This window comes from Pseudorca crassidens, chromosome 19, assembly GCF_039906515.1.
Source record: "Pseudorca crassidens isolate mPseCra1 chromosome 19, mPseCra1.hap1, whole genome shotgun sequence".
Lineage (NCBI taxonomy): Eukaryota > Metazoa > Chordata > Mammalia > Artiodactyla > Delphinidae > Pseudorca > Pseudorca crassidens.
In genome coordinates, this window is record NC_090314.1 from 33,087,475 (window position 1) to 33,113,887 (window position 26,413).

At 44.1% G+C, this 26,413-nt stretch overlaps 1 protein-coding gene across 8 annotated transcripts in view; it reads left to right on the plus strand.

Annotated features, from left to right (window-relative positions):
* Positions 1-2,260: 2,260 nt before the first annotated feature.
* SCPEP1 (serine carboxypeptidase 1) overlaps positions 2,261-26,413 on the plus strand; it is a 58,531-nt gene continuing 34,378 nt past the window's right edge. For all 8 annotated transcript variants that reach the window (XR_010937475.1, XR_010937474.1, XR_010937473.1 and 5 more), the window contains exons 1-6: positions 2,261-2,407; positions 4,276-4,424; positions 8,898-8,987; positions 11,482-11,637; positions 11,981-12,055; positions 23,420-23,492. Coding sequence is in view for 5 of the 8 variants with exons in the window: in XM_067715674.1 (XP_067571775.1) it covers positions 2,344-2,407; positions 4,276-4,424; positions 8,898-8,987; positions 11,482-11,637; positions 11,981-12,055; positions 23,420-23,492 (607 nt within the window). In the remaining 3 variants the exon portion in view is untranslated. The remainder of the gene's footprint in view (positions 2,408-4,275; positions 4,425-8,897; positions 8,988-11,481; positions 11,638-11,980; positions 12,056-23,419; positions 23,493-26,413) is intronic.

Genomic DNA, 26,413 nt, shown 5'->3' on the forward strand with positions numbered 1-26,413 from the left:
TAACGGTTACAGCCTTTAATGCAATAGTACCACTTCTATTTTATCTTAGAGAAATAACCCCAAATATGGAAAATACCATAGGCAAAATATAGATACTTATCATAGTGCTATTCTTCTGTGACAAAGTGAAGCCCTAGAGTCTAATTATGGAAGGGTTTAAGTGTATTTGAAGCTCTGGCGACACAGAACAACTTTGAATGTTTAGCTAGGAAAAGTTTAGGACAATCTTTGTTACATCATTACTTCTGTTTGACTAACGGTGTAACTTTTACATAAATAATGTCTTTCAAATGTTTCTCCAGAGGCTCATCCCCAATACCAGCATTATGGGATTTTACTCATTCTGGAGCATCCCATGCTAAAGTTTAAGAGAACCTGGTTGCATATTTCTCTTCTCTGGCCCAAATCTCAGCACCCTCCCCCTTCATCTGCAGCACTCTGCCATTTCACAAGGCTGCAGATGAAAACATCTGTCTGTTAATTACCTGCAGGGGCAGAGGGTTAGAAAAGGGAACAGGAAAGAGAGAGTTGTCACATGTACTTCGTTTTTCTGTTTTGCCATGTGCACCTTTGAAGCAGAATATTTAGAAGTAACCTGACCCTCATACCGCCCTGCACAATCTTGTTTCCTAGCTCTGAGGTGAGTTATTCTGTACACCCTAAAATAAAAGTGACATTTAGACACACACACACACACACACACACACACACACACACACACACAAGAAAACACCTCTCCCATCCTTTTTCCTCCCTTCCCCTTCCCAAACCTCTAATTGCCTCTTTAAAATGACTGTTGTCACGTTAACGAAACGGTTAGGTGTTATTTAGGGGGCTCGGTCCTTTATGTCTCAGCGTAGAAAGAATTCAGCGAGAGACAAACTGATAGGTAAGAAGTGATTTATTAGAATAGGACACTTGCGAGGCTTAACAAGCAGTCAGGCAAGCATTGCGATGCCCCGAGTACTTAGTGGGTTACATTTTTATAATCAGAGGAAGAGAGAGGAGGGGGAGAAGACCTTCTTTGTCTTTCTTGAGTAGATGTCATGCTTTCCTCATCAGTTCCTCCTCCAGATTGGGTTTTTTGTCCCTACATAGTCAGGCCAGGACTGTCATGGCACTTTGGAAAACTTATGTCAGGTCTCAGTACAATGAGGACCTTTCACTTTGATATGTCACCTTTCCATAAATGATTGTTTTTTGTGCGCACAGAGCATGTAGCGGTTGTCATTAACTTGATGACACCACTGGGCAGGATATAGGTCTCATGCCACCATTGTTGTATTGTTCCGGGGCATGTCTTAGGCTTCTGTTGCATTATTTTGTTGCTAATCAAGCTAGCTTTATTTTGTTGTTAAGCAAGCCAATCTGGCTTTGATGCTAAGCCACTTGTTCTGCTTTGACTCAAGCAAGCCCTCATTTTTTCAGGATTTTCCCATTACTTTCTTGAGTGATCATTAATCTTACTGTGGTCTCCCAAAGCTCCCTAAGGTTCCCTATCAACAATCCCCCTAATGGGGTTTCTAAGCTATTTGATTATCCTACTCAATCCCTATCATTAACAACACAGAATTATGCCAATGACAAAGTATCGAGAAAGAAAACAGAATAAAAAATTTTATTATCCTATTTAAAAAGATGACGTAAAAGACTAGAGGAAAAAAAATCCCAAATGCCAACACTGTTTATGTAGTATCTAATTTTCCCCCCAAATTTCCAAAATGTCCATTATATTCGTAATTTTATAAGAAAAATAATTTTAAGAACAAATCTATGAAAACGGAATCCCACAGTTTCCAGATTAAGCTGGCCAGGTTTAATCTGATTGGGGCAGATGCAGCAGTTTGAAATGCCAGGTCTTTTGTTGGGGATGGAAGAGATGGGCGGGGCAGGAAGGACGGTCCTCGTGGTTATTTCTCTGTAGCGTCTCAGTTCTGTCGCACAACCCAAGTCAAATCAATGCATTAAACGCCTCTTCCTTTCTGCTTGTCCCCAAAACGGCAAAGAACGACGTAGTGGGGCAAAAAGAACACCCCGAGCGCCGTTGCAGGGATCCTAGTGGGCCAATTGGGCAAAGGGCGCGCGAGACGTTGCTAACCTCTCCACCCGCCCAAGCCCCGCCCCGCCCCAGCCCCCGCCCCAGCCCCCGCCCCAGCCCCCGCCCCAGCCCCCGCCCCAGCCCCCGCCCCAGCCCCCGCCCCAGCCCCCGCCCCCGACGCCCAGGCCCCGCCCCTGACGCCCAGGCTCCGCCCCCGTTCCGGCTCGGCCTCGCCCAGCCCGCAACCGTCACGTGCTGAGGCGCGGCGTCCAGCCCGTAGCTGATGCTGCCGCGCGGTATTCGTCATGGAGCTGGCGCCGCGGAGTTGTCTTATGCCGGTGCTGCTGCTGCTCCTGGGCCTGAGCACGGGTAGGTTCGGGCAAAAGTGCTTCAGCGGCCGGTGCCTCCTTCTCTTCTTTAGGGATAAGAATCTGTTAGTGGGTTTGTGCTTTTTAAAGCATATTCCTTTTCCCCTGTTTCTACCTTGCGTAATTATTTTTGCTTTTGAGTCTCACTCTATTTTTTTTTTTTCCGGATTCAAAGTTCTTTTTCTACTTTTTTCTGGCTCTGGGTGGTCTGCTGCCTTGTTTCTTCCCTGCGTGTAGGTAGAAGCAGTTTTGCAAAATGTAAGATTTGGAGAAGCTCCTGATCAATGAGGGTTCCGCAATCTTAAGGCCACCTCCCTTTTCCTGCCGCGATTGGCTGCTAAATGAGATTATAAGGTCTTTTTATTTTGAGCTGAAACACACGGTACCAAGACTGAAAAATCCTACCACGAATGGGACGTTTAATTGCGAGTAAGCCTTTCTCCCTCTACCTGATCAGAACAGGCAGGATAATATGTCCCCTCACCGCAGTCCTTTTCGGCAAAAACAAATTCGTGTTTAATGGGATGACTTGCAAATTGATTTTCAGTCTTTTCTTTAAGCAAAATGAGCCCTGGTGTGAATCAAGAACTGAGAATTCGAACTAACCACAAACTTGCCTTGTGATCTTAGGCAAGTTGCTTTACTTGTTTTCCCTTTTGTAAAATGGGGATCATATGACCCTTCGACTTGTGTCTGGGAAATGTTGTCGAATAGGTTGCCCCCCGATTTTTTTTATATAAATTTATTTTATTATTATTTATTTTTGGCTGCGTTGGGTCTTTGTTGCTGCGCGCGGGCTTTCTCTAGTTGCGGCGAGCGGGGGCATTTATTGAATGCCTGGTAAGTGCTAGGTATTGTACAACTATCTTGATTGTTTCAAGGATCTTGCATTTTTTAGTTGGTCTAACGATTAAGGAAATACCCTTTTTCATATTTGTTGCCGACCTTTCTTTGTTGTTTTGCCTTTTATTTTTGTTGTACAGAAATGTAACAAGTTTCTGTGCTCAACTCTTGATATTTTGTTTTATAGTCTCTAGGGTATGCTTTAATCGTTTCCCCATCCAGAGGTCAAAGAGACTTTCAACTCTATTTTCATATTATTTTTCACATCTAAATTTTAAAATTGAAATATCTGATCCACTTGGAATTTATTTTGGTTTAGAGTGTTAAGAAAGAACCTACATCTCTATTTTTTTTCTTCCAAAATCTGTTACTCCAGAGTAATATAGTGAGTAATCTTGCCCCACTAACTTGTAATGCTTCTTCTTCTTTTTTTTTTTTTTTTTTGCGTTATGTGGGCCTCTCACTGTTGTGGCCTCACCCGTTGCGGAGCACAGGCTCCGGACGCGCAGGCTCAGCGGCCATGGCTCACGGGCCCAGCCGCTCCGCGGCATGTGGGATTTTCCCGGACCGGGGCATGAACCCGTGTCCCCTGCATCGGCAGGCGGACTCTCAACCACTGCGCCACCAGGGAAGCCCGTGATGCTTCTTTAATTGTATATTAAATGAGGAACAAAAATCAACGTGCTGCATTTTGAGATTTTTTCCCCCCAAAGTGTAAATCTCTCTCTTTTAAACAGAATTATAAACACGTTTTATGCTTCCTGTTAAAAATCCAAACGTTACAGAGGGTGTAGGTGAAAATGTGAAAGCCTCCAGCCCCCTGTGCCACTATTAAGTTTGGTATGTTTTTTCATAGCTGAGTTTTTTGAGGTTTTTTTTCCTTATCTCCACAATATATTGGAGTAAATAAATTGTCTGAAGTATAAACCAAATCATCACTAGCCTAACCCAGCCGTGTCTCCTGGGCTGGGAATTTAACTGGACATAGACATTCTTCTGGAAAATCGAATTGTGCTTCTGTTTCAGGAGCTGTCATCAGCTGGCCCACAGAAGAGGGCAAGGAAGTATGGGATTATGTGACTGTCCGGAAGGACGCCCACATGTTCTGGTGGCTCTATTATGCCACCAGCCCCAGCAAGAACTTCTCAGAACTGCCCCTGGTCATGTGGCTTCAGGTAAAATTGGTTTCACTGCCTGGCCTGAGGTTGAGGCCAGGTTTCTCCCACTTACCACCTTGCTTGCCCTTAAAGGCTCACAGCTCAGCAGTGAAGAACTGATGTGGTCCAGCAGCCAGCTGGGGCTCTCCTAGGCTTGGGAATTCAGCGTCCTTCTGAGGCAGGCAAAGGCGATGGTACAGTCAAGGAAGCCATATCAGAGAGTGAGAGGTTCTAGTCTTTTACGGGGGTCTTTTTCTATTGAGCCCAGCACAGGCAGCAGTAGGAACCCTTACTGGAAGCTCCTGAAGACACATTTGACAAGATGCTGACAGAAAGTGTTTCTGGAAGGTTCCAAAGCAAAGACTGAGGTACCCTGACCAGCCCTTCCTCTCCCCTCCCAGTCCTTTCCTAGATCTGAATTCCTTGCCCCTAGAAAAACTGGTATTTTGAAAGAACTCAGCCTTTTGTATCTTAGCATTAAGTGTCGGGCCCTATCCTTCTCCCTAAAGAATGTTTGCATTTTTAATCTTGAGCTCTAGTGGTAGGATTGAAGACAGGAAACTGGTTGGAAATTATTTGAGGGCAGGCAGAGGATCCTTCCTTCCTTTCATTCCTAAAATGTCTGTACAAAGGTGGCCCACACCCACCTGGAAGACCAAGATCTAGGGAGGGGTTGAGGAATGCGGTCTTGCTTCACCTTCTGGAAACTGTAGGCATGGCCCAGCTGGGACACCAGGTTGCTCACCAGTAAATAGGGCGCCCTAGGGCTTCCCTGGTGGCGCAGTGGTTGAGAGTCCGCCTGCCCATGCAGGGGACACGTGTTCGTGCCCCGGTCCGGGAAGATCCCACATGCCGCGGAGCGGCTGGGCCCATGAGCCATGGCCGCTGAGCCTGCGCGTCTGGAGCCTGTGCTCCGCAGCGGGAGAGACCACAACAGTGAGAGGCCCGCGTACCGAAAAAAAAAAAAAAAAATAGGGCGCCCTGATACTCACCCCCATGGGATGTAAATGTCACTTCCTCCAAAAATGTCATTATTCGTAAGCAGCCTCCCAGTGCCCCCAGCTTTGCCTTCCAGACCAGTGGATACAGGCTTTCTGATGAGATAAGAAGAGCAGTTTGCACGGAGGGGCCTTTTTCTCTTGGGATTATCGCAAGTATTTTCTTTGAAGGCTGGGGTGAGGCTCAGCCCGAGAGCGCAGATACGAAAATGTCTCAGAAGAAGAACCCGTCTGTGTGGCCCAGGGAGCTTTTGTGCATCCCGGGCAGCTGGAGATGAAGCTGTGGCAGGGCTGTCAGGGAGAGCCGTGCAGTGGACAAGTCCAGTTCTGCCTTCCTGCCACTTAGAGCCGTGGCAAAACACTTCCCTTCTCTGGGCTTTGGTCTGCGGGATTTCAGCGGTTTTCAAACTTTGTATTAATCAGCAGAACTTCTTCCGCTCCCAAGTGAAAGCTTGCAGACCAGCCAAAGCAGAAGAAGGAAGTGCTGGGGCCGAGGTTGGGGCGGAGTGCCAAGTCCCACCCATTCAGCCTCCCCTTTGTCACGTGCTGCCCCTCAGGTACTTTCTGGGCTTCCAGGAACACAGTTTGAAAACCACTGAATTTCTGAAACGGCAAACCTTCCTTCTGGTTGACTGCAGAGTAGGGCAGTTGTTTTATTTGAATGAGTTGCCAACATTTACAAATCAAGACATTTCCTTCCTTTTTCCCAAAACCAGGAGATGCGATTACTTGGGGCCAGAACTTGCTGTCCCGGAGCGGAGTGGTGGGGCCCCTCTTGCACACAGGCAGGAGCTTCTGGGGGAGGGGACCCACCTGCCCTCTCTGTTCCGTGTGGTGTACTTCTGGCCCCTCAAGACCGTGCAGTTTGTGACCTTTGGTTTCTGTGAGCTGAGATGCTATTTGATGGTTATCAACGGGCTCACTGTCCTGCTCTTCATCTCCTCAGAGGCCCAAGGGAAGGGGAAAAGAGTATGATTAAGGAAGAAATAATTAATTCAGGTTAAAAGGAGATCTCTCTTAGCAGCCTACTGAGAATCCATGCGCTGACTTCTCTGGACAGGTCTTTGGGAATCAAGGTCACGTCATCTGAGTGGAGTCGCTCTGGGTGATGCAGTGTGCTACGTTAGGCACGCTTTCAAGTCATTTAAGCGTTTTAGTTTGTCCTTGGACACACTTGCCATATTTCAGAGTCACTGCATAGTCCCGGGCCGTGACAGTACCCCCATCCCAAAGTTCTAGACAAAGAGATTTTGCAGTGTTATCTAGTAGAACAGAACAGGAGAATGGGATTTCTCCCACAAAGACCATACCTCTAGGATTCCAGCTTCTCTCCTTTCACTTTGGTCCTATCCCAGCCCAGTAAGTCCACTAGGAAAAAGGGGCCCAGCTTTCACTCAAGGACCCTTGCTTTTATTTTATTTTGTTTTTTGCTTTGCTTTTTTTTAAATTGAATAATAGTTGGTGTACAGTATTATATGTTACAGGTATACAGTATAGTGATTCACAATTTTTAAAGGTTCTCCTCCATTTATAGTTCTATAAATATGGGCTATATTCCCCGTGTTGTACAATATATCCTTGTAGTTTATTTTATACATAGTGGTTTGTATCTCTTAATCCCCTTCCTTTACATTCCCCCCTCCCTTCCCTCTCCCCCCTGGTAGCCACTAGTTTGTTCTCTATATCTGTGAGTCTGCTTCTTTTCTGTTACAGCCACTCGTTTGTTGTATTTTTTAGATTTTCCATATCAGTGACATCATACAGTATTTGTCTTTCTTTGTCTGACTTATTTCACTTAGCATAATACCCTCAAAGTCCAATCATGTTGCTGCAGTTGGCAAAATTTCATTCTTTTTTATGGCTGAGTAGTATTCCATTGTATATATATACACCGCATCTTCTTTATCCATTCATCTGTTGATGGGCACTTAGGTTGCTTCCATATCTTGGCTATTATAAATAATGCTTCTATGAACATTAGGGTGCATGTATTTTTTCAAATTAGTGTTTTTGTTTTTTTCAAATATATACTCAGGAGTGGCATCACTGGATCATGTGGTAGTTCTATTTTTAGTTTTTTGAGAAACCTCCATACTGTTTTCCACAGTGGCTGCACCAATTTACATTCCCACCGACAGTGTTACAAGGATTCCCTTTTCTCCACATCTTCGCCAACACTTGTTTGTGGTCTTTTTGATGATAGCCATTCTGACAGGTGGGAGGTGGTACATCATTATGGTTTTGATTTGCATTTCCCTGATGATCAGCAGTGTTGAGCATCTTTTCATGTTCATGCTGGCCACCTGCATTTCCTCTTTGGAAAAATGTCTATTGAGTTCTTCTGCCCATTTTTTAATCAGGTTGTTTGTTTTCTTGATGTTGAGTTATATGAGCTGTTCATATATGTTGGATATTAACCCCTTATTGGTCGTATCATTTGCAACTATTTTCTCCCGTTCCATAGGTCTTTTCATTCTGTCGATGGTGAGGACATTGCTTAGAGGGATTTATAGCCTCCCAGTTTTATAATAGTTAGCTTGGTGTCGGTTCAAAACATTCAGTAGTTTCATAAACTCTCTGTTGGGGTCCTTTAGTTACCCCTGAGCCCTGACTCTATGTTGTCTCTCTTTTCCTTTAGATTTCCCTGTACAGATTGCCCTGGTTTCTGTTTTGCCTGAGCTGTTTCCTTCCATCATTGTGTATCTCCCTTTCCTAACCATCTTGCACAGGGACACAGCATCCTTTTATTGAAGGCCCTCAGCCTATCCTGTTGGCTCAGCTGACCCCTGAGGTTTTGTCCAGAAAAGCACTGACCATCCTTACCCCTGACCATCTCCTGAAGGACCTCCTCCCCTCTCTTAGCCCTTAGAAGCCATAGAACCTCTGCCTCCCATTGTCTGGGCCCCCAGCACTGAGCTTCTGTTCAGAATCCTGCCTCGCCCCTGGCCTTGGATGCCCACAGTGTTGAGTGCTTCCTGCCCAGGGACTTCCGCATTTACTATGTTATATCCTGGGGATCATCTTGATCAAACTGCCCCTCAGTCTGGGTCCCTTGTAAATCCTCAGGGACACTGAGGAGAGGGTGGTGGAGAGTCACAAGGCCCCGGGTCCAGTCCTGGTGGAGCCCCTAATTGCCACGTTCCCTCTCTGGGCCATACTGCTCATCTTTGAAGGGAGAGGTTTGGACGAGATGTTTTGAGGTCAGCAAACCCCACGTGAGGCCAAGGCTCGAGCTCAGAGGGTCAGAGGTAGGAACGTTCCCTCTGGGGGCTCTTAGCCCGGTTGCTTCCTTTTCTTAGAAAGACTTGAGCAGTTACCAGGGGCTCAGTTAGTGCAGACACTGGATCAGTTGTGTCCTGTGTGTAAGGCTGACCCAGCCATCACTGACTCATAAATTGTTTACAGTGAATGGGGTCATTGTTGGAGTGACGAAGGTTTGACTAACATTTCCTCTGACTTTATTTTTGTTTGTTTGTTTGTTTTGCTTTCACAGGGTGGTCCAGGTGGTTCCAGCACTGGATTTGGGAACTTTGAGGAAATCGGGCCCCTCGACAGAGATCTCAAACCACGAAGAACTACTTGGGTACAATGAGGAAGGCCTCGAACTCAAACTGCCGCGTGGCCCCCCCAGGCTGAGTCCCACCCAGCCCTACCCCATTCTGGGTGGCGCCACAAGTTGAGCCATCCCACTCCACCCCCCTCCCTCTTCCTCTGTGTCCGGGGGGACCTTGCGTACTTGTCCACAGGCTTCCTCTCTGGCCAGCCTCTTCCATTTCTTGGGGCAGCTTATCCCACACTGGTCACCTTCCCAACTCGGTGACCTTTCTCTCCACTTGCCTGCAGAAACCTCTGTCTACTCTAGCAGACCCCCTGGACCTTGTCATGACCCACATATTGGCCATCCCTGCAATCTGAGACCCCGGGGTCCCACCTTCTGGCCACAACCTGCAATCCTTTCCCTTCCTACTCTCCTACTTCCATTCTTGTCTTCCTCAGGACTTCAAACCCCTTGTCCTCTGCCCTTTTGATGTCTCTCTAGTTCTCTGTCTCACCCCGCCCCCTCGTTCTTCGCTTCACTTCTTTACCTAACCCCCACCCCTGGTTCCCGCATTCTTCTCCCTCCGCATCCTTGCCATGCCCAGCCTGGGGTCAGTCCCCCTGTCCACCTGCTCAGCCCCTTCCTCCAGGCTGCCAAACACTGGTGGGTAAACCCACACCAGTGGGCAGGGTGGGGCTGTTGCTCCCAGCTGGTGGCCACCCTCTGCTCTGTGCTTCTCCTCTGCTCCTCTCCCATCTGTTGATGGACACTTAGGTTGTTTTCACCTTTTGGCTGTTGTGAATAATGCAGGGAACATTAGCGTACAAATATTTGTTTGGGCCCCTATTTTCAATTTGGTGGGGCGGGGTGGGGAATTGCTGGGTCCTATGGTAGCTCTATGTTTACTACCCAAGTGTTGCTAATATTCTTCATCCACCCCTTTTCCATCGCCTCTTGTGGGTGCTTTCAACATGACCCCCCACCCCCAATCCACTTCCCACATGGTGCTTGGGTGAAACCCTCCAATGCCAGTCACTCCTTAGTTTACTGTCTTTCAGTTCCCCAAAGATCGGATCCAGATTCCTGGGCGTAAACTGGCTTCTGCTAGCCATACCTCCCAGCTTCTCTGCATGCGCACTCTCCTTGAGGCCTCTGCGCGGGCCATTCCTGGGCTTGCACTTCATTCCTTTGGTCACCCGGTCACACCTAGCTCACCAGACTCACCTCTAAGACTCTGCAGGAGCACCTCCACCTGAAGATCCCCTCTGAGCCCTTTGATTTTCTTGTCTGTCTCCATACTGGTCTTCTTTAAGCACATTTTACTTACTCTTGCCTCAGGGTCTTTGCACATGCTGTTCCCTCAGCCTAGAACATTCACATACTCACTTCCAGTAGCAGAGTACCCCACTGGCTTGTCCCCAAGCCTCCCACGACTAACAGGGTAATGTGACTGGGGCAGAGAGCCTGAACAAGAAGTGAGGAGATGCTGGCCTTGGTCCTGACGCTGCCATTACCTATCCAACTTTGTGACCTTGGACAAGTCCTGGGCCTTTCTGGGCTTTAATGTCCTGATCAGTAAAGGACATGGCTGTAGTGTGTCATCACTAGGGATCCTTCAGGATGTAAAATTCTATAACTCTAAACCTCTTTGGGAAAGGTGTTAGAATAAATTCTGTTCTTGTAGTGTTCAGCAAAGCCAGGCCAATGTGGAAACTGGATTCATCTTGAAGAAAACAGACGTGTGGTATTCCAACCTCTCACTGCTTCGAGCTGTTGCTCAGACTGACACTGCATGGTTCTACCTGCACGAATGAATTACATTCAGGACATTTGTAGTGTCTGAAAGTAACAGCCTAGATGCTTCGATCCCTGTGTATATGTTAATTTTTCCTTCTTGCCTCTCCTTTTCTTTGCCTTTCTTTGCTATACTAGTCTGTGTTCCTGTTCCAATTTTTTTTTTTTTTTTTGCGGTACGCGGGCCTCTCACTGTTGTGGCCTCTTCCATTGCGGAGCACAGGCTCCAGATGCGCAGGCACAGCGGCCATGGCTCACGGGCCCAGCTGCTCCACGGCATGTGGGACCTTTCCGGACCGGGGCACGAACCCGTGTCCCCTGCGTCGGCAGGCGGACTCTCAACCACTGTGCCACCAGGGAAGCCCCCCCATTTTTTTTTTTAATACATTTTAGTAACAGATCATAACCACACTGATATCCTCACATGTGTGGTTTTTGTTGAGCTTATATAAGGTGATCAGAAGATAGTTGGTGACTGGCTGGCTGATTGCAACATTTTTTTTTTTTTTTTTTTTTGCGGTACGCGGGCCTCTCACTGTTGTGGCCTCTCCCGTTGCAGAGCACAGGCTCTGGACGCGCAGGCTCAGCGGCCATGGCTCACGGGCCCAGCAGCTCCGCGGCATGTGGGATCTTCCCGGACTGGGACACGAACCCGTGTCCCCTGCATTGGCAGGTGGACTCTCAACCACTGCATCACCAGGGAAGCCCCTGATTGCAACATTTGACTTTCCTCTGTGGCTTGTAGCTCCAGTCGGCCAGTCTCCTGTTTGTGGATAACCCAGTGGGCACTGGGTTCAGTTATGTGAACAAGAGTGACGCGTACACCAAAGACCTGGCCATGGTGGCATCAGACATGATGGTTCTCCTGAAGACTTTCTTTGAATGCCACAAAGAATTCCAGGTAAGCAAGCTCAGAGGGGGCTAGCAGTTGCAGCACTGCATCCATCAGATGCAAACTTCCCCAAGAGTTACATGCCTAACTGATTCCAGAGAAAACTTTTTTGCACCCAGGATCAGATTGTGGGCTTCTGTTTCAGTCATCACTAAAGGTGGTTTTAGCTTGAAAAAAATGACCCTGCAGCCAGTATTCTAATTAAACATAATAATCAGATATGGGAGGAAAGATCAGCAAAAGCAGATTTGTTTTGTCTGGCCATTACATGCAATAGAAATTTGAAATTGATTTGTGTGAATTAAAAGACATTCAGGAAATTTAATTCTTTGTAAATTCCTTTTCTTCCTAGACGATTCCATTCTACATTTTCTCAGAGTCCTATGGAGGAAAAATGGCTGCTGGCATTGCTCTAGAACTTTATAAGGTAACAAGGAAGATGACTTTGTTTTGATGTTGGACAGAAACTGATTATCTTACTTGTTATAGTCACCTGATAATTGAATATTCTTTGAATAGGACCTTGTACATACAGAGTAAGTCTGTAATAATAACCATGAAAAGTTTCAGAAAGAACAATGAAGTTTGCCCCACCAGATATCGAACAGGCTATACAGCTAAGCGAGTAAAGCAATTTGCGGCTGGCATAGCAACAGAAATGCAGATACGTGCATCAGGCTAAAGAATCTAGAAACATATTTTATATATACTTATGTATATGTATATATGTATCTGTGTATGTTTATAACACATACATATGTATCATGCTTACATATGAACATATAAATGATAAGGTGGTATTTGAAATCATTGAGGAAAACAGAATGTTCAATAAATGATATGGAGACAAGTGGCTATCACTTTGGAAAATAGTAAAGTTAGATTCTTGCCTTACATGAAACATCAGTTCTTTTTATTTTTTTAATTATTTATTTTATTTATTTTATTTTTGGCTGCGTTGGGTCTTTGTTGCTGTCCACGGGCTTTCTCTAGTTGTGGCGAGCGGGGGCTACTCTTTGTTGCATTGCGCGGGCTTCTCATTGCGGTGGCTTCTCTTGTTGCAGAGCACAGGCTCTAGGCGTGAGGGCTTCAGTAGTTGTGGCTCACGGGCTCTAGAGCACAGGCTCAGTAGTTGTGGTGCACGGGCTTAGTTGCTCCGCGGCATGTGGGATCTTCCCAGACCAGGGCTTGAACCCGTGTCCCCTGCATTGGCAGGCAGATTCTTAACCACTGCGCCAACAGGGAAGCCCCGAAACGTCAGTTCTTGATAGATTAAAATCTAAACATAAAAATCAAAACTGTAAGAGAACCTGAAAATATAGGAGAAAAGTTTTATAATCTTGGGTACGAAAAACTTGCTTTTCCTTCATAAGATGAAACACCCAAAAGCAAAAAGAATAAGTTTGACGTATTTAGACCACATAGAAATTTAAAACTAATTAGAGTTTCAGAAACAATTTTAAAAGATATATACACACAAATAAATATATAGTAGAAGTAGTATTCACATCAATAAGTTCATTAAAGAAGATAATATTCTAGGGGGCTTCCCTGGTGGCGCAGTGGTTGAGAGTCCACCTGCCCATACAGGGGACGCGGGTTCGTGCCTCAGTCCGGGAAGATCCCACATGCCGCGGAGCGGCTAGGCCCGTGAGCTATGGCCGCTGAGTCTGCACGTCCGGAGCCTGTGCTCCGCAACGGGAGACGCCACAACAGTGAGAGGCCCGCGTACCACAAAAAAAAAAAAAAAAAAAAAAAAAAAAGATAATATTCTAATAGGATATTGGCCAGAAAATATGGGCAAACAATTTATAGAAGAAATGCAAACTGCCTATGGACATGTGAACAATGTTCAACTTTTAGTAGTAAGTCAAATCTGTGAGATTTGCAAATATTTTTAAAAATTGGTGGGAGGTCTCTGGGGGTCCAGTGATTAGCACTCCACGCTTCCACTGCAGGGGGCACGGGTTCGATTCCTGGTCGGGGAACTAAGATCCTGCATGCCACATGGCATGGCCAAAAAAATAAATAAATAAAATAAAATAAAGTAAAAATTTGGTAACCCCCAGTTTTGGTAAGCAGTCAGGGAAACAAGTGCTCTTGTGCACGTTTGATGGGAATGAAAACTGGTAAATCATTGTAAAAGGGCACTTTGGCAGTATCTATAAACTTTTAAAATATATGTGCCCTTTGACCCAATAATTTCACTTCCAGGAATCTGTCCTGTGGGAATACTTATACGTGTGTGTGTCAGAGGATGTTAAGTTCATCGTTGCTTATAATGTCCATAAACGGAAAACGAGATCAGTGGCTGTGTGTAGAGGATTACTTAAATGAAATACGTGGATCCTTCCGTGATGGACACTTTGAAGCCATCAGAAAGAATGGGTAGATCTGTGCATATGTATACATGTATGTATATATATATGCTTGTGAAAACAAAGAAAGGAGTTAGAAGGATATATACCATGTTAACTGGTTAGTGAGCGTGAGGGTGCAGGTGGGGCAGAGGTAGGAGTTTTTTCACATTTTCTCCTGTCTCCTTCTGTGATTAAACTTTTTACAGTGAGCTAGTATGAGCTTTTTTTAATTGAAGTATAGTTGATGTACAGTATTATATAAGTTACACATATACAATATAGTGATTCACAATTTATAAAGATTATACTCTATAGTAAAATATTGGCTATATTCCTCGTGTTATACAGTATGAGCTTTTTTTTTTAAGATTTATTAATTCTCTTTAAAAATGAACCTTTTATAAGAAGCAGTATAGGTACGTAACATAAAATTAGAAAATACAGCAAGCACAAATTAAAAAAATTAAAAAGAGATCACCATTGTTAACACTTCAGTGTATAGCCTTTAAATCTTTTTCTGCGCTTTTAGAAATAAGTAAATTTTTTAACCAATAGGAGATAGTAGTATACATAATGTCTGTAACCTGCTTCCTTCCGTCACTAGTCCTCCCTTTCCTACTTCAGTAAACTTTCATCTCAAATATTCAGGCTTTAATAATCCCAACACGTCCTTTGTGGTCAGTTTGTTTAAGCCAGGACTCAGTCCAGATCCGTGAATTACATGTGGCTGGGATGTCCCTAAAGTCCGTTTTCATCTAACACAGTTCCTTTTTTATGACCCCCATTTGATAAAGAAACCAGACTAACAGAATATCCCATTTTCTGGAATTGTGTGGTAGCATCTTCATGGTGTAATTTAGTTTATTCCTCTCTTCATGGTGTTTCCTACAAAACTGGAGGTCATAGTTAAAGGCCTGATGCATTCAAGGTAAAAGTTTTGAAGAGAATATATTATAATAGGTCAGATTTCAGGAAACGATGGCCTATAGGTCAAATTCAGTCCACCACCTGCTTTTATACGACTCATGAGCTAAGAATGGTTTTTACATTATCGAGTGACAGTGGTGGGGTGGGGTGGATTAAAAGAAGAATAATATTTCATGACACATGAAAGTTGTGTGAAAATCAAATTTCAAGGTCCAAAAATAAAGCTGGGTTTTTTTGTAATGATATTTTATTTTATTTTTTTTAACATCTTTAGTGGAGTATAACTGCTTTACAATGGTGTGTTAGTTTCTGCTTTATAACAAAGTGAATCAGTTATTCATATACATATGTCCCCATGTGTCTTCCCTCTTGCATCTCCCTCCCTCCCACCCTCCCTATCCCACCCCTCTAGGTGGTCACAAAGCACCAAGTTGATCTCCCTGTGCTTTGTGGCTGCTTCCCACTAGCTGTCTATTTTACGTTTGGTAGTGTATATATGTCCATGCCACTCTCTCACTTTGTCCCAGCTTACCCTTCTCCATCACCATATCCTCAAGTCCATGCTCTACTAGGTCTGTGTCTTTATTCCCGTCTTGCCCGTAGGTTCTTCAGAACTTTTTTTTTTTAATGTTCCATATATGTGTGTTAGAATATGGTATTTGTTTTTCTCTTTCTGACTTACTTCAATCTGTATGACAGACTCTAGGTCCATCCACCTCACTACAAATAACTCAATTTTGTTTCTTTTTATGGCTTAGTAATATTCCATTGTATATATGTGTCACAACTTCTTTATCCATTCATCTGTTGATGGACACTTAGGTTGCTTCCATGTCCTGGCTATTGTAAATAGAGCTGCAATGAACATTTTGGTACATGACTCTTTTTGAATTATGGTTTTCTCAGGGTATATGCCCAGCAGTGGGATTGCTGGGTCGTATGGTAGTTCTATTTTTAGTTTTTTAAGGAACCTCCATACTGTTCTCCATAGTGGCTGTATCAAATTAAATTCCCACCAACAGTGCAAGAGGGTTCCATTTTCTCCACACCCTCTCCAGTATTTATTGTTTGTACATTTTTTTATGATGGCCATTCTGACCGGTCTGAGATGATATCTCATTGTAGTTTTGATTTGCGTTTCTCTAATGATTAATGATGTTGAGCATTCTTTCATGTGTTTCTTGGCAATCTGTATATCTTCTTTGGAAAAATGTCTGTTTAGGTCTTCTACCCATTTTTGGATTGGGTTGTTAGTTTTTCTGATATTGAGCTGAATGACCCTCTTGTAAATTTTGGAGATTAATCCTTTGTCAGTTGCTTCATTTGCAAATATCTTCTCCCATTCTGAGGGTTGTCTTTTGGTCTTGTTTATGGTTTCCTTTGCTGTGCAAAAGCTTTTAAGTTTCATTAGGTCCCCTTTGTTTATTTTTGGTTATAATTCCATTTCTCTAGGAGGTGGGTCAAAAAGGATCTTGCTGTGATTTCTGTCATGCAGTGTTCTGCCTATGTTTTCCTCTAAGAGTTTGATAGTGTCTGGCCTTACATTTAGGTCTTTAATCCATTTTGAGTTTATTTTTGTGTATGTTGTTAGGGAGTGTTCTAATTTCATTCGTTTACATGTAGCTGTCTAGTTTTCCCAGCACCACTTATTGAAGAGGCTGTCTTTTCTCCACTGTATATTCTTGCCTCCTTTATCAAAGATAAGGTGACCATATGTGCGTGGGTTTATCTCTGGGCTTTCTGTCCTGTTCCATTGATCTATATTTCTGTTTTTATGCCAGTACCATACTGTCTTGATTACTGTAGCTTTGTAGTATAGCCTGAAGTCCGGGAGCCTGATTCCTCCAGCTCCGTTTTTCTTTCTCAAGATTGCTTTGGCTATTCGGAGTCTTTTGTGTTTCCATATAAATTGTGAAATTTTTGGATCTAGTTCTGTGAAAAATGCCATTGTTAGTTTGATAAGGATTGCAATGAATCTGTAGATTGCTTTGGGTAGTAGAGTCATTTTCACAATGTTGATGCTTCCAATCCAAGAACATGGTATATCTCTCCATCTATTTGTATCATCTTTAATTTCTTTCATCAGTGTCTTATAATTTTCTGCCTACAGGTCTTTTGTCTTCTTAGGTAGGTTTACTCCTAGATATTTTATTCTTTTTGTTGCAATGGTAAATGGGAGTCTTTTCTTAATTTCACTTTCAGATTTTTCATCACTAGTGTACAAGAATGCAAGAGATTTCTGTGCATTAATTTTGTATCCTGCTACTTTACCAGATTCAATGATTACCTCTAGTAGTTTTCTGGTAGCATCTTTAGGATTCTCTGTGTACACGTCTCTATGTATCACGTCATCTGCAAACAGTGACAGCTTTACTTCTTTTCTGATTTGGATACCTTTTATTTCTTTTTCTTCTCTGATTGCTGTGGCTAAAACTTCCAAAACTATGTTGAATAAGAGTGGTGAGAGTGGGCAACCTTGTCTTGTTCCTGATCTTAGTGGGAATGGTTTCAGTTTATTACCATTGAGGACGATGTTGGCTGTGGGCTTGTCATAGATGGCCTTTATTATGTTGAGGAAATTTCACTCTATGCCTACTTTCTGGAGGGTTTTTATGATAAATGGGTGTTGAATTTTGTCAAAAGCTTTCTCTGCATCTATTGAGAGGATCATATGGTTTTTCTCCTTCAGTTTGTTAATTTGGTGTATCACGTTGATTGATTTGCATATATTGAAAAATCTTTGCATTCCTGGAATAAACCCCATTTGATCATGGTGCATGATCCTTTTAATGTGCTGTTGGATTCTGTTTGCTAGTATTTTGTTGAGGATGTTTGCATCTATGTTCATTGGTGATATTGGCCTGTAGTTTTCTGTCTTTGTGACATCTTTGTCTGGCTTTGGTATCAGGGTGATGGTGGCCTTGTAGAATGAGTTTGGGAGTGTTCCTCCCTCTGCTATATTTTGGAAGAGTTTGAGAAGGATAGGTGTTAGCTCTTCTCTAAGTGTTTGATAGAATTTGCCTGTGAAGCCATCTGGTCCTGGGCTTTTGTTTGTTGGAAGATTTTTAATCACAGTTTCAATTTCAGTGCTTGTTGTTGGTCTGTTCATATTTTCTGTTTCTTCCTGGTTCAGTCTCGGAAGGTTGTGCATTTCTGAGAATTTGTCCATTTCTTCCAGGTTGTCCATTTTATTGGCACAGAGTTGCTTGTAGTAATCTCTCATGATCCTTTGTATTTCTGCAGTGTCAGTTGTTACTTCTCCTTTTTCATTTCTAATTCTATTGATTTGAGTCTTCTCCCTTTTTTTCTTGATGAGTCTGTCTAATGGTTTATCAATATTGTTTATCTTCTCAAAGAACCAGCTTTTAGTTTTATTGGTCTTTGCTATCGTTTCCTTCATTTCTTTTTCATTTATTCCTGATCTGATCTTTATGATTTCTTGCCTTCTGCTAACTTTGGGGTTCTTTTGTTCTTCTTTCTCTAATTGCTTTCGGTGTAAGTTTAGGTTGTTTATTTGAGATGTTTCTCGTTTCTTAAGGTAGGATTGTATTTCTATAAACTTCCCTCTTAGAACCGCTTTTGCTGCATCCCATAGGTTTTGGGTCATCATGTTTTCATTGTCGTTTGTTTCTAGGTATTTTTTGATTTGCTCTTTCATTTCTTCAGTGATCTTTTGGTTATTAAGTATAGCTTCCATGTGTTTGTATTTTTGTATTAAGTTTATTAAGTTTGTATTAAGTTTATTAAGTTTTGTATTAAGTTTATTAAGTTTGTATCACGTTTAGCTTCCATGTGTTTGTATTTTTTACAGATTTTTTCCTGTAATTGATATCTAGTCTCATAGTGTTGTGGTCAGAAAGATACATAATACGATTTCAGTTTTCTTAAATACCAGGGCTTGATTTGTGACCCAAGATATGATCTATCCTGGAGAATGTTCCATGAGCAGTTGAGAAAAATGTGTATTCTGTTGTTTTTGATGGAATGTCCTATAAATATCAATTAAGTCCATCTTGTTTAACGTATCATTTAAAGCGTGTGTTTCCTTATTTATTTTCATTTTGGATGATCTGTCCATTGGTGAAAATGGGGTGTTGAAGTCCCCTACTATGATTGTGTTACTGTCGATTTCCCCTTTTATGGCTGTTAGTATTTGCCTTATGTATTGAGGTGCTCCTATGTTGGGTGCATAAATATTTACAATTGTTATATCTTCTTCTTGGATTGATCCCTTGATCATTATGTAATGTCCTTCTTTTTCTCTTGTAATAGTCTTTTTTTAAAGTCTATTTTGTCTGATAAGAGAATTGCTACTCCAGCTTTCTTTTGATTTCCATTTGCATGGAATATCTTTTTCCATCCCCTCACTTTCAGTCTGTATGTGTCCCTAAGTTTGAAGTGGGTCTCTTCTAGACAGCATATATACGGGTCTTGTTTTGTATCCATTCAGCCAGTCTGTGTCTTTTGGTTGGAGCATTTAATCCATTTACATTTAAGGTAATTATCTATATGTATGTTCCTATGAGCATTTTCCTAATTGTTTTGGGTTTGTTATTGTAGGTCTTTTCCTTCTCTTGTGTTTCCTGCCTAGAGAAGTTCCTTTAGCATTTGTTGTAAAGTTGGTTTGGTGGTGCTGAATTCTCTTAGCTTTTGCTTATCTGTAAAGTTTTTAATTTCTCTGTCAAATCTGAATGTGATCTTTGCTGGTTCGAGTAATCTTGGTTGTAGATTTTTCTCCTTCATCAGTTTAATATGTCCTGCCACCCACTTCTGGCTTGTAGAGTTTCTGGTGAAAGATCAGCTGTTAACTTTATGGGGATTCCCTTGTGTGTTATTTGTTGTTTTTCCCTTGCTGCTTTTAATATTTTTTCTTTGTATTTAATTTTTTTTTCTTTTCTTTTCTTTTTGCGGTACGCGGGCCTCTCACTGCTGTGGCCTCTCACTGTTGTGGCCTCTCCCGTTGCGGAGCACAGGCTCCGGACGCGCAGGCTCAGCGGCCATGGCTCACGGACCCAGCTGCTCCGCGGCATGTGGGATCTTCCCAGACTGGGGCACAAATCCGTGTCCCCTGCATTGGCAGGCGGACTCCCAACCACTGCACCACCAGGGAAACCCTGTATTTAATTTTTGATAGTTTAATTAGTATGTGTCTTGGCGTGTTCCTCCTTGTATTTATCCTGTATGGGACTCTCTCTGCTTCCTGGACTTGATTAACTATTTCCTTTCCCATATTAGGGAAGTTTTCAACTGTAATCTCTTCATATATTTTCTCAGTCCCTTTCTATTTCTCTTCTTCTTCTGGGGCCCCTATAATTCGAATGTTGGTGCGTTTAATGTTGTCCCAGAGGTCTCTGAGACTGTCCTCAGTTCTTTCATTCTTTTTTCTGCTCTGCGGTAGTTATTTCCATTATTTTATCTTCCAGGTCACTTATCCGTTCTTCTGCCTCAGTTATTTTGCTACTGACCCCTTCTAGAGAATTTTTAATTTCACTTATTGTGTTGTTCATCATTGTTTGTTTCCTCTTTAGTTCTTCTAGGTCCTTGATAATTGTTTCTTGCATTTTCTCTATTCTATTTCAAGATTTTGGATCATCTTTACTATCATTATTCTGAATTCTTTTTCAGGTAGACTGCCTATTTCCTCTTCATTTGTTAGGTCTGGTGGGTGTTTACCTTGCTCCTTCATCTGCTGTGTGTTTTTCTGTCTTCTCATTTTGCTTATCTTATTGTGTTTGGGGTCTCCTTTTCGCAGGCTGCAGGTTCGTAGTTCCCGTTGTTTTTGGTGTCTGTCCCCAGTGGTTAAGGTTGGTTCAGTGGGTTGTGTAGGCTTCCTGGTGGAGGGAACCTAGTGCCTGTGTTCTGGTGGATGAGGCTGGATCTTGTTTTTCTGTTGGGCAGGTCCACGTCTGGTGTTGTGTTTTGTGGTCTCTGTGGCCTTATTATGATTTTAGGCAGCCTCTCTGATAATGTATGGGGTTGTGTTCCTGTCTTGCTAGTTGTTTGGCATAGGGTGTCCAGCACTGTAGTTTGGTGGTTGTTGAGTGGAGTTGGGTCTTTGGTGTTGAGATGGAGATCTCTGGGAGATTTTCGCCATTTGATATTACGTGGTGCTGGGAGGTCTCTTGTGAATCAGTGTTCTGAACTTGGCTCTCCCACCTGAGAGGCACAGCCCTGACGCCTGGCTGGAGCACAAAGAGCCTGTCATCCACACGGCTCAGAATAAAAGGGAGAAAAGAAAGAAAGAAAGAAGAAGATAAAATAAAATAAAGTGAAATAAAATAAAGTCTTTAAAATTAAAAATAATTATTAAAAATTTTTTAAATTAATAAAAAAAAAAGAGAGAAAGAAATAAGAGAGCAACCAAACCAAAAACCAAATCCAACAATGATAACAAGTGCTAAAAACTATACTATGAAAAAAAAATGGACAGACAGAACCCTAGGACAAATTGTAAGAGCCAAGCTATACAGACAAAATCACACACAGAAGCATACACGTACTCACAAAAAGAGAAAAAGGGAAAAAAATATATATATATATATATCGTTGTTCCCAAAGCCTACCTCCTCAATTTGGGATGATTCGTTGTCTATTCATGTATTCCACAGATGCAGGGTACATCAAGTTGATTGTGGAGCTTTAATCCGCTGCTCCTGAGTCTGCTGGGAGAGATTTCCCTTTCCCTTCTCTGTTTGTACAGTTCCTGGGGCTCAGCTTTGGATTTGGCCCCGCCTCTTTGTGTAGGTCGCCTGAGGGCATCTGTTCCCACTCAGACATGATGAGGTTAAAGGAGCAGGTGATTCGGGGGGGCTCTGGCTCACTCAGGCCGGGAGGAGGGAGGGGTACGGATGTGGGGCAAGCCTGCAGCGGCAGAGGCCAGCATGACGTTGCGCCAGCATGACGTTGCACCAGCCTGAGGCGCGCCGTGCGTTCTCCCGGGGAAGTTGTCCCTGGATCACGGGACCTTGGCAGTAGCGGGCTGCACAGGCTCCCAGGAGGGGAGGTGTGGAGAGTGACCTGTGCTCGCGCACAGGCTTCTTGGTGGCGGCAGCAGCAGCCTTAGCATCTCATGATCGTCTCTGGGGTCCACGCTTTTAGCCGCGGCTCACGCCCGTCTCTGGAGCTCCTTTAAGCAGCGCTCTTAATCCCCTCTCCTCGCGCACCAGGAAACGGAGGCAAGAAAAAGTCTCCTGTCTCTTCGGCAGCTGCAGACTTTTCCTGGACTCCTTCCCGGCTAGCCGTGGTGCACTAGCCCCCTTCAGGCTGTGTTCACACCGCCAACCCTAGTCCTCTCCCTGGGATCCGACCTCCGAAGCCCGAGCCTCAGCTTCCAGCCCCCGCCCGCCCTGGCGGGTGAGCAGACAAGCCTCTCGGGCTGGTGAGTGCTGGTCGGCACTGATCCTCTGTGCGAATCTCTCCGCTTTGCAACAGTGAGAGGCCCGCGTACCGCAAAAAAAAAAAAAAAAAATGTCCGTCTTGCCTCTGTCCCCTGCCCAAGGCAACCTGTATTAGTTTTTTCTGTACCTTTTCAGAGTATTTCATGCCTATATAAGCTAGTTCATGTATATTCTTTTCCCTCATTTTTATACAAATGATTGTATATACTGCACACTCTTCTACATGTCTCTTTTTTACTTTAACAATATACCCTGGAGATCTTTTTATATTCGACCATAAGAAGCCTTCTCATTCCTTTTGTTTGTTCGTTTGTTTTTTGCGGCACGCGGGCCTCTCACTGTTGTGGCCTCTCCCGTTGCGGAGCACAGGCTCCAGACGCACAGGCTCAGCGGCCACGGCTCACGGGCCCAGCCGCTCCGTGGCATGTGGGATCTTCCCGGACCGGGGCACGAACCCGTGTCCCCTGCATCGGCAGGCGGACTCTCAACCACTGCGCCACCAGGGAAGCCCTTCATTCCTTTTTGTAAGCTGCATCATGCACCATGGAAATAACCATAATTAATTTAGCCCACCGTATTGATAAATATTTCAGTTGTTTCCAATGTTCTGCTACTGGGCAGATGAATTCCTTTTAAATGGATAACAGCAGCAGGGGGCATGAGTTCCCAGTCCTAAGGCATCCATCCCACCCTCAAGGACCTTCTGAGGAGGCCTCCCAGCTCTCCAGTGACCACTGGAGACAGTGGCGATTGTACCCAGAGAGCCCCCAGAGCACCTTGTGAGAAATCAGAGACCTCCAGGGGAAAGAGTGCCAGCGTCCCTTCTAAGGAAGAGAGAGGAGCTACACCAGGTCCCCCGCACATCCTGCCAACACCCTTGGGAAAACTCAAACAGTTCCTACTCATTTTGCAAGTGGCAGCAGGAAAGAGTTACCCTTGCCCTCTAGTGGGCATCTGTTGTCTTTGGATAGCCAGGGTACCCTGGGTGGGCAGGAGCTGTCTCTGCTCAGGAAGGGCAGGGTCTAAAGGCCTGGCCCCCTCCTGTTGAGGAAGGGATGGAGGCCCCTGGGTCTTCTTGACAAGGACTTTTCTTGGCTTCTCTTTCAGGCCACTCAGCAAGGGACCATCCAGTGCAACTTTGCCGGGGTTGCTTTGGGCGATTCCTGGATCTCCCCCATCGGTAAGTAGGGAATTTTCAGACATTTTAAAAGTCCCTTTCCCTACCCTTCGGGACTTTGGGCTGTGGTATCTAGATCAAAGAACAAGGCAATGGAATTCTCTGGATCCTTGAAAAAGTCAACACAGAAAATGTTTACTCCAGGAGTATTCCAAGAAATTCAGGAGTGAGAACTCACTTACCTACCATGGACTGCTACAGGCTGAACCGAGGTCTCTTATTTGATTTTCACAACAAAAGAACCAAATTTTACAGTTGAAGACATTCTAGAGACGTAGAAAGATGATGGAATTTGCCCTCTGACACACAGAATGAGTTGCCTGGGCAGGATACAAACCCAAGTCTGTTTGTCATCTCGTCCTGTCCACCATCCTTATGCTAACATGAGCATTTGGGGTGAAATTCCCACCTGTTGCTCATTTTGATGGTGAGGCAGGGCTACCATCTGGTCCTGTAACTCAGAGGTTCGACGTTTCATAACCTGAGCATCCTCGTTGGGAGTATAGATAAAAGTCGTTTGGAATGTATACACCCAGGGTGTGGCTTCAGGCATCTGAAATAGTCACTGTGGTAGGGTTAACTCTAGTGAGGATTTCTAAATCTCAGCAATGTTGATGTTTTGAGCGTCATGTGATTCTTTGTTTTGGGGGGCGTGTCCTGTGCAGTGAAGGATGTTAGCAGCATCTCTGCCCGTTAGATGCCAGTATTTCCACCCCAGCTTGGCAACCAACAATATCTCCAGACATATTGCCAAATGTCCCCAGGGGACAAAATCACCCCGGTTAGGAACTACTGCCCTAACCTAACAAAAGGTGACTTTTCACAGGCAAAACCAAACGGTAGAGTTAGATTTCAGAAGAGAAGTTGCCTCTGAAATAGGGAGGGGAGTAAGCTGGAAAGGGACACGAAGGAACTTTTTAGGCTCTCGTTGGGTGGTGGTTACATGAGTGGATGTGTTAATCGAAACTCTTCTAAATGTATGTCTATGGTTTGTGATGATGCCTCAGGTTTTTAAAAATAATAATTTATAAAAGGTAATATTTTTCCCTTAAAAGATAGAAATTTGGCTTGTTACAGAGGTATGTCCCTGATGGATTCAAGACATTCTGAAGCTGCTTGGAATGGTTATTTCTTGCTCTCGTTCTTGGCATCTCCAGGGCAGGGGTTAAAGGACAGAACTGAAAGCTCAGTCCGCATTGTGAAAAGGGCTGCTCTTTGTGTTTCCTTCCTGGGTGTACTTCCTAGGATGCCAAGATGTTGCAGAAGCCTTGGCCTGAGGCGTGAGGGAGTCAGCAGGTTTCCTGACAGGTGTCTCACTCAGAGTGACGGTCCTGGCCTCACACTTCCTTCGAGGGTCTCATCACAGCTGTGTTAATAACACTAAACACTTTTCATGTGTTAACTTCACTTAATGCTTGCAACAGCTCCATGGGATGGATGGTATTATTATCCTAGTTTTGGAGGTGATGAAATGGGGACTCAGAGAGGTTAAGCAATCTTCCTAAAGTCACACAGCTAAAGCCAGGATGCACATGAAGGCAGCAGGCAGTGGAATCCATGCACTTAACCATTACCCTGCATTCCTCCCTGAGACCAGTAAGTTAGCCTCATGGCTTTGCATGTGCTCTTCATCTGGTCCAAAATCTCCCGAATTCACATTGTTGTGACCCACCTCCCCTTTTGAATCTTCCTGCCCAGCTCTTAATCCCTCCTTCCAGGTCCGCCTTGATCCCTTCTTCCAGATCCACCTTACGTATCACTCTTCCACCCCAGAAGTACTCTCTTTTTTGAAGAAGTACTATTAATTTTCACAAGCAATTATTAATTGCTTGCTAGGGAGTAGTTGTTTTGTTGGGTGCTAGGAAAGATGCAGACATGCTTCCTTTCTTCAAGAAGATCTGCACAGTTCAGTTTGGTAGCCGTAGCCACATATGACTATTTACATTAATAAATATACATAAAATTTTCCACCTTTCATTTGTACTACCCACAATTTCAAAGTGCCCAATGGCCACGTGTGGCTGTTGACTATTGTTTTGGACCACACAGATACAGAACATTTTGAGAGTTCCCTGGCGGTCCAGTGGGTTAGGACTCTGTGCTTCCACAGCAGGGGGCACGGGTTCAGTCCCTGGTCGTGGAACTACGATCCCACAAGCCTTGCGGTGTGGAAGAAAAAGAAAAAGATATAGAACATTTCCATCATTGCAGAAAGTTCTACTGGACATCAGAGGTCCTCATCAGAGTTCAGCAACTACGGCCTCCAAGTCAAATTCTGTCCTGCCACTCTGCTTTAGTAAATAAAGTTTTTACTGGGACACAGTCACACCTATTTATTTACATATCCTCTGACTCTTTGGAGGCTTCCGAAACAGAGTTGAGTAGTTGTAACAGAGATCAGCTGGCCTGCAAAGCCAGAAATATTTATTATTTATCTCTTTCTTTCAGAAAAAGTTTGTCAGTCCCTGGTCTAGATCAAGCAGGGAATGGGATGCATTGGAGAACTGCAGATGATTCTTTATAAGAAACTGAGGGGGGCTTCCCTGGTGGCGTAGTGGTTGAGTCCGCCAGCCGATGCAGGGGACACGGGTTCGTGCCCCGGTCTGGGAAGATCCCACGTGCTACAGAGCGGCTGGGCCCGTGAGCCATGGCCGCTGAGCCTGTGCGTCCGGAGCCTGTGCTCCGCAACGGGAGAGGCCACAGCAGTGAGAGGCCCGCTTACCGCAAAAAAAAAAAAAAAAAGGCAACAGAAACAGAAACTGAGGCACAGGTTTGATGGTTTAGCTGGAAAGGTGAATGACAACTGGGTCCTGTAGGACCTGGTGTGCCTGCATTTCTCAGGGTGTGCTCTGAAGAATACCAGTCCAATGAAGTGCTATGCAAAGGGCTCCATGGCCAAATAAGTTTCAGAAGTGCCAAATACT